We start from the raw sequence: 14,263 nt of genomic DNA on the forward strand, positions 1-14,263 counted from the left end.
TTTTTCCCCCACTATTGTTGGCACTGTTGGGAAAACGGCCATTTAAAAAACACAAAATCATGAAAAACTTTCAGGTTGCAGCAACAAATCAAAGTCACAGCCACTGTATATTAAAACAAATCATAGCACCAGAATGCTAGGCAAACGATTTCCAGTTCAGTGGGCAACTCTGTGATTGTAATGAGGTCCAAAATGAAAAGGTTTAATTGTGCACCTCTTCTGGGTATTCCCTGGTGTTGACAAGTTTCCGAGCATCTTTGGAAGCTGCTACATCGCTGGTTGCACAGTGGACACCCCAATTCAAGTCCCCAGGACACCCCTTACAGACAGCCTGGGATGACAGCTCATCTCCCTCTCTAGGAGGCTTGCAGTGTTCTGCAACAAACGTTCACTCCATGCCATTCATAGCTGAATCAATGCATGTTCTTAATCCCACCTTACTGATTTGTCAGCAGCTCCAACTGGTAACTGCTCTCCTCTCCAATGAGAAAGATGAACGCAGACATTTTCCTGATCAGCTTTAATAGTTTGGAACTACCGGTTGAGTTTTGCTTACTAAACTGCTATAAATAGCTGCAAATTTCCAAAAAGCAAAAGCACTATTAAACTTGTAGCAAAAAGATTTCAACCTCTTAATTCAACCCTGCTGATAACAAGTCCACACTTTCTTACTGAACCCCTCATCTCTTTTCATTCGTTACCAAGTCTGCCAAATCAGCCCTTCTGTTCCTATTTCCTCCTGTTCCTCTCCTTGTGGTTACTTGAGGCAGAAACTCTCATAGGATGTCGTGTCTTCTCAGACATTGCACAGAGAAGAACCAAGAGCTGCCAGATCTCTCTTCTTTTTCAGGATGTTCAGATGGAGCACTTCATGTAGAAGAATTGAAGTTTCCCACTCGGTAGAGTGGGAAAAAATATAGCCCGTCCAGGGCAAGTTATGTTAGTTACTGCCTCATTATCCATACCTGTCACCTCCAAGAAAATAATGCACCTTCTTGTAACTTTCTCTAAATATCCCCTGCTTGTAACTCCGGTTCATCTAGCTCAGCAGTTCTGACAAATAAGCGAATTGCCAGCCATAACCATCACCCAATTAAACTGCCATGCAAACTGGGAGGGATTAATTACTTCAGGACTTTGAAGACCTCCAAGACAACACAGGAAGAAAGATGGTAAGTAGGATTTTCTAGGAATACTTATTCCTCAGCAGACAAAAAGGCATCCAACAAATCAACAGAAATACCATAATTAAAAACAAAGTCTACTGAAATACTTGTCTCGAGAATACATACAAGCCTGTGACACTCATTATCTTCTATCATCATTCAGGCCCTGAGCTTACCAACAAACTAAGACCTAGCAGTTAAACATCGGACAGGATACTTCACTTGGAAGGGAGCTACGAAGATCAAGTCCCACTGCATGCAACATCCACGCTTGTTTAAGATGAAATATGAATTTTAGATGTTCCCCAGAATATTCCTTATTTTCATTTGGAAACATCAGATGCCAAACAACACCATCATAGACAGGGACACCGGAACTGATTGCAAACAAAACATCCAACACCTCGTGCTGTTGCCATTAATACTGCATGTACAATACGCTTTAAAATGCAGTTTTGTATGCATAAATAGCCACCAACAGGTGACACACAGAAAAGGAGACTGTAAGAATATAATAAGAATTATGATAATCATCATAATTTATAGAAATCTACTTATAGAATTATAATTGTTATATAATAAGAATTACAATTATAAATTATAAGATTTTATAATAACCTTCCCAAGCCTCAGTCAAAATATGAGGTTATCTGGCTTACTGTACATTCCTTCTTTGTTGTGCAGTCCTAATAGCCAACATCACTATTACCTTGCATCAACAGCAAGCAGAATGACTTGCTTTACAAAGATAAAAAGAAACGACCACTGCAACATCTTGACATTTCCTTTTCAATTCCCAATTTCATTAATTTAAAGTGCAGGAAACAACTTTTATGTTATCCTACTGAGAGAAGTGACTAAACAGTTCCTCTTTACACCTAAGGATGTTTTAAAATAACTTGCCTAGCTTTGACATTTATCAACTGCCAACAACTATCCTCAGATTAAGAATTCAAAAGCAAGTAAATCATCTTTATCCAACCCACATTACTCCCTGTAACTACTGTAACTAACCTGACCTTTAGGAACAAATTTGCTCAAAAAAAAAAAAAAAAAAAAAAAAAGTGAGATACATGCAAATACAGCTGAGCCTGATCATTTTCAGGCCTCAAACTTAGAAGTGCTATGTGCAAACACTGCCAAGTACACAGCATTGTCAAATCTAAGGAGTAAAAATAAATATTTCATGAACACACTGCCTTTGCAAGGTGTTCCTATGCTTTCCTCCAGAGATTACAGAAATAGGAAAAAAAAATACCATAAACGCCATGCACTAAGTCCAGAGGTCTTAAGGACAACTGTCTTAGGAGACAAGACAGCAACTCTGGGACTCTGCGCAGCAGGAAGGGCGGCTCTTGCCCTGCTGCCAGACCTGAGCTCAGCACTACAGATCAACACCGCCACCAGATGACGGGAGTGCAGACCAGCGACAGTTACACACAGCAGCAAATGTTAAAAAAAAAAAAAAAGCACTAAGACGAATGCGATCGTCCCTGGTAATAAAGCTACATTGTCTATCGTTATCGGCTGACCAACAGCAGAAAAATTGACAAATATTACTCCCCCACGTGTCCACCGTAAATACTGTTTTCCTGTATGTCAGCCAAAAGCGCACCAGGAAAAAAAGCCAAACATGAGTCATCATCGGGTAGCTATAAAAATACCGTGTAACTTCTCGTCTACGACAAAGTCACCTAAAGGCGATAGAAAAACTTTAAATTTACAACTGGAACCCGAAGAAGCAATTCAGTCATTAAGCAGAGAGAAATACCAACACAGTGAAACAGCACTCTTTAGGGCCTGCAGGAAATCCTGGGAATCCCAGGAAACGTTACACCAAGCAGAGAGCCCAGCACGGGAAGGGAATGGGAGGGGTAGCAAAAAAAGAATTACTAGCTATGTTATAGCTATGCTATTTCAGGCGAAGGGAACAGTTGGGGGGGTGTCCCCCAAGAGGGAATGTGCTGCCATGTGCAGGCAACGATAAAAGGAACAGAAAGCGAGAAGTGTTAGCCAAAGCCAGGCCAGATTCCCGAGTCTCCGGGGGAGGAAGGGCTGGAGGCCGGGCCAGACGCCGGCCTGTCCGTGTGGCCAAGGAGCGCCCCGGCCCCTCCCCGCCCCGCACCTTGAAGTTGCTGGAGTTGACCCACGCCGCCAGCTCGTCGATCACTTTGTCGAGCCGCTGCGGGTCCTGCTCCACGTCCGGGGACGCCGCGGGGTCGCGCAGGTACTCGAGCAGCTCCTGCCCGACCTGCAGCCTGCGGCCCACGTCCTTCTGCTGCACCTGCTGACAGAAATGATCCATCCCGGGCGGCTCCGGGCCGGCGGGACGGGACGGGGCGGGACGGGACGGGACGGGACGGGACGGGACGGGGCTCCAGCTCCTCAGCGCCGCAGGGCCCGGCCCGACCTCCCCCGCGCCACGCCGCGGCGGGGCCGGCCCGCAGCTCGCATCCCCTCGGACCCCGGCAGCCCCCGGTCCCCTCCGCGGGGGAGCTCCGTGCCAACGGCCGTCCCCCCCTCCCCGCGGGCCGGGCTGGGCCGGGCCGAACCGAGCCCCGCAGAGCCGCCACCGCCGCCGTCCCGGGCAACTTGCGGCCCCGCCGCGGGCCGGCGCCGGACTGACGGGGCGGGGCCCGGCACGGGGCGGGGCCCGGCACGGGGCGGGGCCCGGCACGGGGCGGGGCCCGGCACGGGGCGGGGCCCGGCACGGGGCGGGGCCCGGCACGGGGCGGGGCCCGGCACGGGGCGGGGCCCGGCACGGGGCGGGGCCCGGCACGGGGCGGGGCCCGGCACGGGGCGGGGCCCGGCACGGGGCGGGGGCTCCTCATAGTCCCGCCCCTTCAGGGAGCCCGCCCTCTCCCGCCCCGCCCACCGCCTCCACGCGGGTGGTGGCCCGCCGGAGGAGGCGCATGCGCAGCCCGCCCGCCCTGCTGTCCCCGAGGCGCTGAGGGGAGGGGCCGGGGGCTCTGAGGGGGTTTGGCGGCCGCAAGGGGGGCGGGGGCCTCAGGGAGGGTGCGCGGAGCACGCCTGTGGGTTGGGTGCCATAAGCTCCGTAGCGGCTGGAATTGCTGTTTCGGTATCAGTTTTAAATCACAGACCCACAGAACCATAAAGCTTGGAAAAGACCTCCAAGATTGCCTAGTCCAACCATCACCCTCCCACCACTGTCACGTACTAAACCATGTCCCTAATGTGATATCACAGAATCACACAGAATCACAGAATTTCTAGGTTGGAAGAGACCTCAAGGTCATCGAGTCCAACCTCCAACCTAACGCTAACAGCCCTCCACTAAACCATATCCCTAAGCTCTACATCTAAACGTCTTTTGAAGACTTCCATATATGGCATAATAATTCGTGTCGAGAAAATGGGTGATATTAGAAAGAAGGGGGAGATGTGGGAGTGTGGCCATGGGGATCGGCAAGCCCCATGGTTGATGAAAACATCAGACTCATAACGATGAGGCCATCAGGAATGTAAAAATGTTTAGAGGGAACAAAGAAGGGTGATTCAGGAGACTCCATGCAGTCTCGGGTTGGAGGGTTGCTTGTTCTCCAGCCGTTAAGGCATGGAAGTTTCTGGGTGTTTGCTGTTGCTGGGCGAAGTCGTTTGAACAATGAGAAATTGTTTTTGAAAAGGACTGCTGTGGGGAGAAGGGTATAAGAGGGGAGCCTGCCCTCAAGATGAAAAAAGGCAACGCAATGTAATGAAGTTATGTCATCAATAAATAAGCAGGAAAAAGGAATGAATAGGGATAGGCTAGCAGAACAGGGACCAGGATGGGAACAGGCACATTGATCGCCTCATGAAGATAGGTTTGGCCAAACTCACCAAACTGCTCAGAGAAGCTCATACAGAAAGTCACTGGAAATAGGCACACCAGAGCAGGAAAGAAGCTCAAGCTGAGAGAAGTGGACCCGCGCACACAACTGCCCCTCACTGGTAAGCAGCTGCACATTATGAGGAATCACGTCCTTAGAAACAAAGACTGTCCTGGTAGCCTTACAGCTTATTCCTGAAATATGGGACCAAACTGAGGTCAAGGTGTGGGACTCTGCAACTAGAAATGACAAGGTTGCAGTGGGATTGCTCGGCACCTGGCGAGCAATCTCTGAGGCCTTAAAGAGCCATGTGGGGCCACAGTCAGAAACGTGTGGTTTGCCAGATAGTGAGGGAGCTTCGGGCTTCTTTACTGATCCGACTGCTACACCATCGGCTCCTTTGCTGCTACAGCCATCGAAGGCTTTTGCTGTTCTGCTCCCTGCTGACCTGGACGTGCCTCTTGATCCAGGTCCTATTGGCCTTGAAAAGGAGATGGATATGCTTTTCTTCGATCCGGGAAGAATAGGATACATAAAGCCTGAAGACTGAGTTGCTTAAAAACCTAAAGCAAGACATATTGTTCCCACGACTAGCCCTGGAATTCTCTGGTGTTTGTAATCAAGAAAAGGAATGGAAAATGGAGACTGTTATAAGTCATAGAAGATACGGGAGCATTCCAACCAGGCCAACTATGCTCCCCTGGTGTCCTGGTTTCAGTTAGAACAGAGTTAATTTTCTTCCTAGTAGCTGGTGGAATGCTGTGTTTTGGCTTAGGATGAGAAGAGTGCTGATAACACTCCGATGTTTTAATTGTTGCAGAGCAGTGCTTATACTAAACCAAGGACATCTCAGCTTCTTGCTCTGTCCTGCCAACAGGCAGGCTGGGGGTGCAGTAAGAGCTGGGAGGGGACAGACCCAGGACAGGTGACCCAAACTAGCCAAAGGGGTATTCCATGCCATCTGACGTCATGCTAAACAATATATAGGGGTGGCTAGCCGGGGGAGGGGGCTGGACTGCTTGGGGTTAGGCTGGGCATCGGTCAGCGGGTGGTGAGCAATTGCATTGTGCATCACTTGTTTGTACATATTATTAGTAGTAGTACTATTATCATCATTGTATTATTATTATTATTATTATTATTATTATTATTATTATTATTATTATTCCTGTCTTATTAAACTGTCTTTATCTCAACTCACGGGCTTCACTTTCCATTTCTCTCCCCCGTCCCAGAGAGGGAGGGGGGAGGGTGAGCGAACGGCTGCGTGGTGTTTAGCTGCCGGCCGGATTAAACCACGACACCTGGTTATGGACATTGATAGTAATAGACTTAAAGGATTGTTTGTTGCCTTTTCTGATTGTACATATGTATAGGCATACTTGGGTTTAGTATGTAAAAGCAATGTACTGTATATTTAGAAGGTTCGATGTTCATGTGTGCGTGTTGGTAGAGCACAGACTCCCCACGCTCCCAGCGCTGTTTACTTGTCTTTTATAAATATTACTAAATTCAGATTGAGTTGAGACTTCATTTATAACAGTGGAAGCAGTCTTGATACGTGGAGTCAATTGCTTTGACCTAGACAACCTTCTGGGTGGACCTTCCACCACATCCTCACTTACCCATCCCTCAAGTTCCAGAATCGCAAACCTATTGTTTTAGGGCACCTGCAAAGGCGAGGTAGGGAGAGAGAGAGCTTGCCTGCAATGCTAAGCAGGGACCTGTTTCATTCCTCCCCATCTCTTAGCCACCCCTTCCCCCTCCCGCTCCACCTTACAGTGACAGGGCAGAGGGTCCACTGCTATTTGGAGTGTATCACCCCTGGTGCCTTTCAGTTGCTTTCAGTTTCAATCTGACAAATCTACCAATCTAACACTTTTTACTAGTAGGTCCAGAATGATTTCTTCTTTTTGCTTATGAAATAAATGACTTCAGCAGGATGACTCATAGAATAAATTTCAACTTATTACAGTAATGGTAATGTTTATACCTTAGAAAATCTAATGTCCAAAGAAGTCATTAGCATCCAATGCATAAGAAATTAAACAGCATGAAGAAGAGTCTAAGATGACAATAACAATCCCCAGACAGCAGAACTAATGGATAAAAAAGGCCTGGAACATTTAAACAGATTTCTCCTTGGTCCATTTTTTACCTGTAAAATAAGTATATCTGTCTTCTAATGAATAAAATGGGCATACTGGCAAGATGAGCAGCCGTTTTAGCTTCTCTGTAGCTTGGAATGTACTAATGTACTAGGATTATCCAGAACCGTAATGTAATATAAATCATAAGTAAAGGGGAAGTACATTGTCTCAAACTTGCCAACCCTGTTCTGTGGAATATTGTAATTCTCACTTTGATATTTATCTGTGAATTCAATTACAATTTATTTTTGTATTTATCTTACATTTGTTATAAGGTATTGGGTAGTTTTCTGTGTTTTGTTGTATATGGAGTAGATTTTCTGTGAACTTTTCTGAACAGGGCATTGTTTTCATGGGTGCTTATAACTGTGGACACCTGCTAATTTTCTTTGGTTGTGTTTGTATTGCCAAATGATTTAGGGCCAGAGGTTGCTTTCTGCTCCTAGTGGCAAGCTGTTCATATCCAGGAACCATATGATGCCCTGGCAGCTCTGAGACAAAACTTCAATTTTCTTTGACTTTTTTTTTTTTTTTCCTAAATCTATACTGAACTGCAATACATCTCTCAGACTATATTAGAGTGGGGATTTAATAAAATAGAACAAAAATTAGAACAGAAATTAGAACAAAAATTAGGTATGTGTTTTATGACTGTATGGTGTCACGAAGGCCTGTTGATGGCTATGTAGTGGAGAAGGGGAACAGACATAACGGAATTTTATCTGGAGTGGCTGTTGGTACATGCTATCTCTTGAACTGTATTCTGGCATTATGTAGGAGAGTGCAGGTTGGTACAGGTGAAAATGGTACCAGGAAACGTGCTAGACTTTATCTCTCTCCTTGGCTCTGATATACTTAGCAATGTGAGTAATATGATGCACTGTCATCTTTTATCATTTAATATTGTAGTAATTTCATAAGCTTTGTGCAAACACCGTAACTGTCTTTATATACACATTTTAGCTGTTAACAATGATAGTTAAGTGTACTAGATCTGGCTGGGATGGAATTAACTTTCCCTGCAGTGGCCCATAGAGTACTGTGCTCTGCGCTTGTAGCTAGAATAGCACTGAGATCACACCAATGCTTTGTCTACTGCTGAGCAGCACTGGTACAGCATCAAGATTCTCATCTTGAGAATCTTTTTGTCATTCTTGAGAATCTTTTATCATTTGTAAGAAGTTACACCCAAGAGTCATGTAGACTTGAGGAGAGTCGAGGAGAGTCGAGGAGAGTCGAGGAGAGGAGAGTCGAGGAGAGGAGAGTCGAGGAGAGTCGAGGAGAGTCGAGGAGAGTCGAGGAGAGTCGAGGAGAGTCGAGGAGAGGAGAGGAGAGGAGAGGAGAGGAGAGGAGAGGAGAGGAGAGGAGAGGAGAGAGCAAAGTAAATGCTACTTGTAAAGAAACAGCACTCCAGTGGGAAATGCTTCAATCTACTCATTTTTAGATTAATTTGTATTTTCCTCATTTTAAGCAATAGTCGATTAACTGCTTTTAATCTCTTGTAAAATTTTGAGAAAAAAATGGTACTTTGGACAGTTTTCCCATGGGCAATGATCAACACTGAGGAGAAAATTCAGGTATTTAGAGACTCATTACGTTTGGAAAGGAAGTAAGGAGAAAAGGCAGACTGGAAGGAGTTTGTCTAAAGGGGCCCTGAGAGGAAGAAAAGTTTGTATGGCAAAGTACTTTCATTTTCTCAAGTTGAGATCCACAGAATGGGAGATTTGGGGTTACTGAGAAAGAAAATTTTGTTACCACTTGTTGAAGTCTCTTTTGCATTGCACATTTCTACAATAGTGTCTGGTCTCTTGGCTTCTGTTAGGAACAGCTCCTCAAAAATGTTTTTATTTTTGCTGTGTTCAGTAGTTGGCATAACTGCTTGTTTCCCCCAACCTTTGTAGAGTTTTATTTTGGTAGAGTTTTATTTTAGTATAAATGTTTTCTGTAGTGTCTATTATCTGCTACAGAACACACTACTGAGGTGTTTTCCTGCCTTCTTTCTTTGGCAAACACCCGATGTTCAAAATGTAAAACATGCACTCATGTTATAATTAACGCATGCACTTGGTGGAAATTCTGCGTTATGCCGTTCAAAGCCCCCTCCTTTTGCAGCAAAGGGAATTCCTGGGCTGTGTGAACCTGCTGCTGCAGCAGAGCCTGTAGCTGCTGGAGGTGTTACTTGGGGTGGAGGTGCACACACCTGAAACACCTTTTGCAGCCTGCAGGCTGCCTCTGGGTTCAGTAACTGGGATCACCCCATTTCTCTTTAACATGGTGATTTGCTGTCTCCAGTACCTCACCCTTCCCTCAGAAGCCTCCTCTGCTCCCTTGGCACAGCTCTCCTTGCCATCCCCAAATGAAGGCTTAGCTCACCACACAGCAGGGAATGGTCTGTTTATTCCATGATTCGCAGCCATCAGCAGAACTTTCACATTTAGTTCACAACATAAAATAAATAAGCCAAGAAGGTGAAGCATTTTGGTGTCATTCCTCTTTTTCTTCTAGTTTTTAGCACTGTTGACTGTTTGCCACAAACACATAGGTTGGGTATATAACTCAGTCCTTTACAGATGGGGTTACCATGAAGACAGCTGGCCTTTTCTGGTAGCATTGTGCTGTTGTGTTTGGTTTTGGACAGGTTCTCCTCAGAGAGCTCACCACTACTGTGACAAGATTTTTCTATAAAGTGGTTCATTTGTCTGACTACTTAACACACGGAATATGTACAATGAATGAAGGCATTTTCCTGCCTCTATAGTAAGACACCCAGCAACATGCGGTGACAGAACAAGACGGAATAAGTGAAATCATTTTAATATAATATTGGTGTATGAGAAACCACAAAAGAAAGAAAACATTTTCTGGAAAATTCTGCATATGTATATATTGCATTGTATAATCTTACAGACAAATTTACATCAAATACATGATATAATTTAAAACACTAATTTAAAGAGGACAACAAATTATTTTTTCTTTCTGTACAGACATAGGAGTGTGATTTTTTTTTCCTGTTGCTATAGTCTGCTGTTCTTTAGGAGGAGTACTCATATTCTTCAGCACTGCGGCGTCCAAAATCCATCCAGCCCATGTAGTCTCTGTCATTTATCCTGTGCGTAGGATCGATACTCTGTACCCTGTTTCCCATAACTGAGAGCCTTCCAGTGGGACCTAATGAAAAAGTGTGGGAGTGGAGAGAGTAAGTAGACATACTTTCATCCATTTCTGAGTGTTTTGTATTTGTTAGCAGATGTCTGCATGAAATAACTGAAACTGCTTGACTTTATACAGATCACGTAACACTGCTGTTATATCACTGGGGAAAATATCACAGAATGTTATGGGTAATGTTCTGACATTCTTTTTTTTTTTTTTTTTCAAAAAAACAAAACGGATTATTTTCATCTCTTTCTGCTCCTGGCTGCTGCAAAGGAATAGGAAATTTCCTATTTCACTAGAGAAGGAAAGTCCAGGACCTCCCTATAGTCCTGTACTACTTGAAGAGCCATATATGTAAGTATAGGAGCTCCTATAGTGCAAATTAAGTAACAAGAGTTGTAGATTTATGAATTCCAGGTTTCATAAAGAAGTGGGGATAGTCCTGAAATTCAGAACGTTGTGCCTGGAATTCACAGCTAGAGGTGTTTAATGCTGAAATTACACAGGGCTTATTACTATTTCAGTGATATTTTCACTGCCTTTATAAAGTTTTCATAACTCTTTTCACAGCAGGGTGGGATGCTGATCTTTGATCTTGCCATAGCCTTTCTATCACCCTTGTTCAGGGCATCAAAGAAATGCAAAGTTTTTGTTAGTAGTAGAGGGATAGGAGAGGTAAATGGACCACAAAAAGAAAACAAACATGCTAAAGACATTTACCTAAAACAAAATGACAAAACAATTCTATGAAAGTATGTTTGTCTACCCTTAAAGCCTCAAAACCCATTATATTCACAAGCATCATTCAGAACACAAAGTTGATGAGAATGGTTTCTTGGCACCAGAAAGGGCTAGGATACTGCAGGACCATCACTCAGAAACTGCTATTAAAGAGATGTCTGAGCCTGCAGTGACCTGCAGGTTGTAAGCACTCCCCTGGTGCCATTATGGTCTGGCCTGAAAAGGGCTCTGCAGAGGACAGATCAGCGATGCACCTGTCTCAGCTACACAGCGCTGGATTCATGCTGAAAGCCTGCACATGAAGTGAATTGAAAGCTAGGGGTCATAAACAGTCAAATGAATTCCTTAAGAGTACCTTACTTACTTTTCCTTAAATCACCAGAGATGTCCCATGGATACTGTAGAATCAACATAGAGCAAACAGCTTCAAAATTGTAGCAGTTTGACTACAGGGCTGCCATCTAGCTGCAGCCTCTTGGGAGAATTTAACTCTCCCTGTTTTAACTGGAAATATTGACCCAAATTAGCCTATTAATCACAAGGACAGATGCTATCACTGGTAATAGCTAACCCCAGAAAATGCAGACTCCCTTTTCCCCAGGATGGAATTTTCTAGTGAGTGTTATGGCTTGTACAGGTTAAAAGTGACTAGTGCAGGAGATGCGAGTGTTCTTCAGAGATTTTTGAAGTGTTGCCCTGAACCTTTATGTTAAATGAGAACATAACATAATGTGTTGACGGGAAAGCAGTTGATTGGCAACTGTATGCATTGTTATAAGTTTTTTCGTATTTTTCTTCTGCTTTGTCCCTGTGAATCTTCTCTCTTCTGTACTAGGAAGGCGTCCACCCCTCGCCATACACTTCATGTGGTTGAGCTATTTGGAAATGTCAGCCAAATATTTAAGAGAATATAATGGCTACATAAACTAGAATGAGAAGTTCAGTTTCCTTGCAGGAAGGTGCCAAGGAATATACAGGAGAAATGTAAGGAGGGTTCTGCTGTGCTGACTCCTGCTGCAAGATTCTTATTCAGTAACAGCTTTAACTGTAGCACAGAGTTTTGTATCTGAATTGTCTTTCCACTAGATCATGTGAAATGCTAAAATTAATTTCTTTAATAGATATTGTGAAAATTGGTAACATGAGATGAAGTCTCTCAGAATATATTAGAAGTGGTTATTTTTCTGTTGTTTCTGATTTGGCCCTCTTAGGTACATGGATGAATGCATATGGCAGCCTATGTAATGCATAAAATGCATGTGACATCTCTTAATTGTAAACCACCACCAAAAATAAGAATGGGATTCTGCCTATAACAGAGGTCAGCAGCGAGGCTATCAGGAAGAGCGGATTAAATTATCTACATAGGGTTGTATAGAGAGACAAGGGAAAAGAAAACTGTTGCTTGTATAAATAAAGTGAATTTCATCCTAAACACAGCCTGGGACTGGAACTGAGTTAAATTCTCAGTGTCTATATGCACAGGTTATCCTAATTACTGCTTCCCAAGTTTAAGCTCTATTTCTGTATCTTACTTCCCTGCAGTACAAGGGGATAGATGGGAGTGAAGCTATTGCAAGTAAACAAGATGTTTAACCCTTTAAGTTGCACAGTGGCTTTTCCTGGGGTTTGTAGTCATTCTTGGAGGACACAGCAGTTAGGTTGCCCATGGTGCTACTGTATTCCGGTACAAAGCAGTACAGAGATGAGAGAGTTCAAAAGTTCTTTCTTGTGAGGAGTTGCAGTGGGCAATGGTTTTGATCTATCATGTTCTGTATACATATACATGGCATGTGTTTTTGCCTATGTAAAACATGCACTGTAAGACATCAGAAACTGCTTCACCTGCTCTTGTTAGCTCACATTAGTAATACAATTGTTTCCTCAAGTGACTAATGAATCTCAAAATAATTCAAATCCTTTAATTCCAATACTGTACCATTGTACAAGGACCTCATGTCCTTGTTACAGAATCAGCACCATAGAGGTTTTAAGTAATTGCCAGATTCTGTCCAAAGGCTACCTGGGACTGAAAATCTAATAGGAAATGGTACTAATTATATATGTATATACATACATACACACATTGTATGTGTGTGTATATTTTTTTTTTCTTTTGAGGAATTTTATAGTAGGTGAGAAAAAGAATGGTCTCTAGTTCTGGAATAACCAGGCAAAATCTACTTCCTATCTTCTATAGCAATTTAGTAATTCATGTTAGATGATGACAGAGTTAACATCTAGGTATCTTTGAAGGAAATTCCACGGATACAGAAGTAGCACATAACCAGTACCTTTTCTGGCCTGCTGAAGGTACTTGGCCAACAAAGCTCCAATGCTAGCCCTTTGGTCAAGGCTTCCATCCAGCCGTGGCGCAGATTTCAGGGGGCCAGTAGACAAAGGGGCGCGGGCATGTCGGTGATGTTCTGTCAAGCTCTGCTCAAGCTCAGCAGCCAGAAGGTTGTCATTGTGTGAGCCCCCAGTTTGCTGTCCAAAAGAACTCACGGAGAGCACAGCAAGGAACACACAGATGCATATACCACTGTACATTGCTGGAGGAAAAAGGAATGACAGGCTGTTAGAATGACCAGACTTATTACATCATGTGTTATTCTCACCCCCAAATTTCTTTGGAGGTGCTGGTTTCCGAGAAAACTTTTTTTTAATTGCAGGTAACTGTGGGATCTGTCTGAAGTTGGACAAAATGCACAGGAGTAGTTAAATATCTATTGGTAAGAGGAAGGTACCACAGTGAATTGGTTTTATCCCTTCCAGTGTATGTATTCTGTCTCCCTGACTCACTCAGTTATTACTTGCTTTTCTTTTTTCAAAGCTGCATTTCGGTAAAACACAAGGGAGCTATACCTAGCTTTAAAAAAAAAAAGTCTCAGGATTCAAACATTCTTGTACTTTCCCACTGTACTAAAATCCACTATTACAAATACTTAATTTTGACAAGTTCTGCAAAGAGCCTAAACTCTCTAACCCTTAATTGGTTTGAACTTTAGTGTTCAAGAGGTTTTGTCTCGTTGTACAAGGAAAGAAGAAACAAAACCTTGTTACAGTAGAAAAAAACAAAACACAAATCTAACACCACCCCAATCATTTGATCTAACAGCTGCGGTAGGAAAAGCTGTGTAAGAAATAACATGCAATATAACCATATTTTTTCATATAAAACAGAGAATTCAAGTATAAGACAATTTTGTTGCTTCCTTAA

At 43.7% G+C, this 14,263-nt stretch overlaps 2 protein-coding genes across 25 annotated transcripts in view; both read right to left on the bottom strand.

Annotated features, from left to right (window-relative positions):
• Nucleotides 1-3,673, bottom strand: part of LOC311206660 (transmembrane protein 170B-like) — a 43,899-nt gene extending 40,226 nt beyond the window's left edge. For all 24 annotated transcript variants that reach the window (XR_014618208.1, XR_014618209.1, XR_014618210.1 and 21 more), the window contains exon 1: nucleotides 3,292-3,673. Coding sequence is in view for 1 of the 24 variants with exons in the window: in XM_084282189.1 (XP_084138315.1) it covers nucleotides 3,292-3,471 (180 nt within the window). In the remaining 23 variants the exon portion in view is untranslated. The remainder of the gene's footprint in view (nucleotides 1-3,291) is intronic.
• A 6,504-nt stretch (nucleotides 3,674-10,177) lies between these two features.
• CCK (cholecystokinin) lies at nucleotides 10,178-13,593 on the bottom strand (the record flags this gene model as incomplete). The annotated part of the gene is made up of 2 exons (XM_084306629.1): nucleotides 10,178-10,314; nucleotides 13,338-13,593. The coding sequence occupies 2 exons, from the start codon at nucleotides 13,591-13,593 to the stop codon at nucleotides 10,178-10,180; spliced, it is 393 nt and encodes a 130-aa protein (XP_084162755.1).
• Between the last annotated feature and the right edge of the window lie 670 nt (nucleotides 13,594-14,263).

Source organism: Netta rufina, assembly GCF_964035555.1.
Source record: "Netta rufina genome assembly, chromosome: 2".
Classification (NCBI taxonomy): Eukaryota; Metazoa; Chordata; class Aves; order Anseriformes; family Anatidae; genus Netta; species Netta rufina.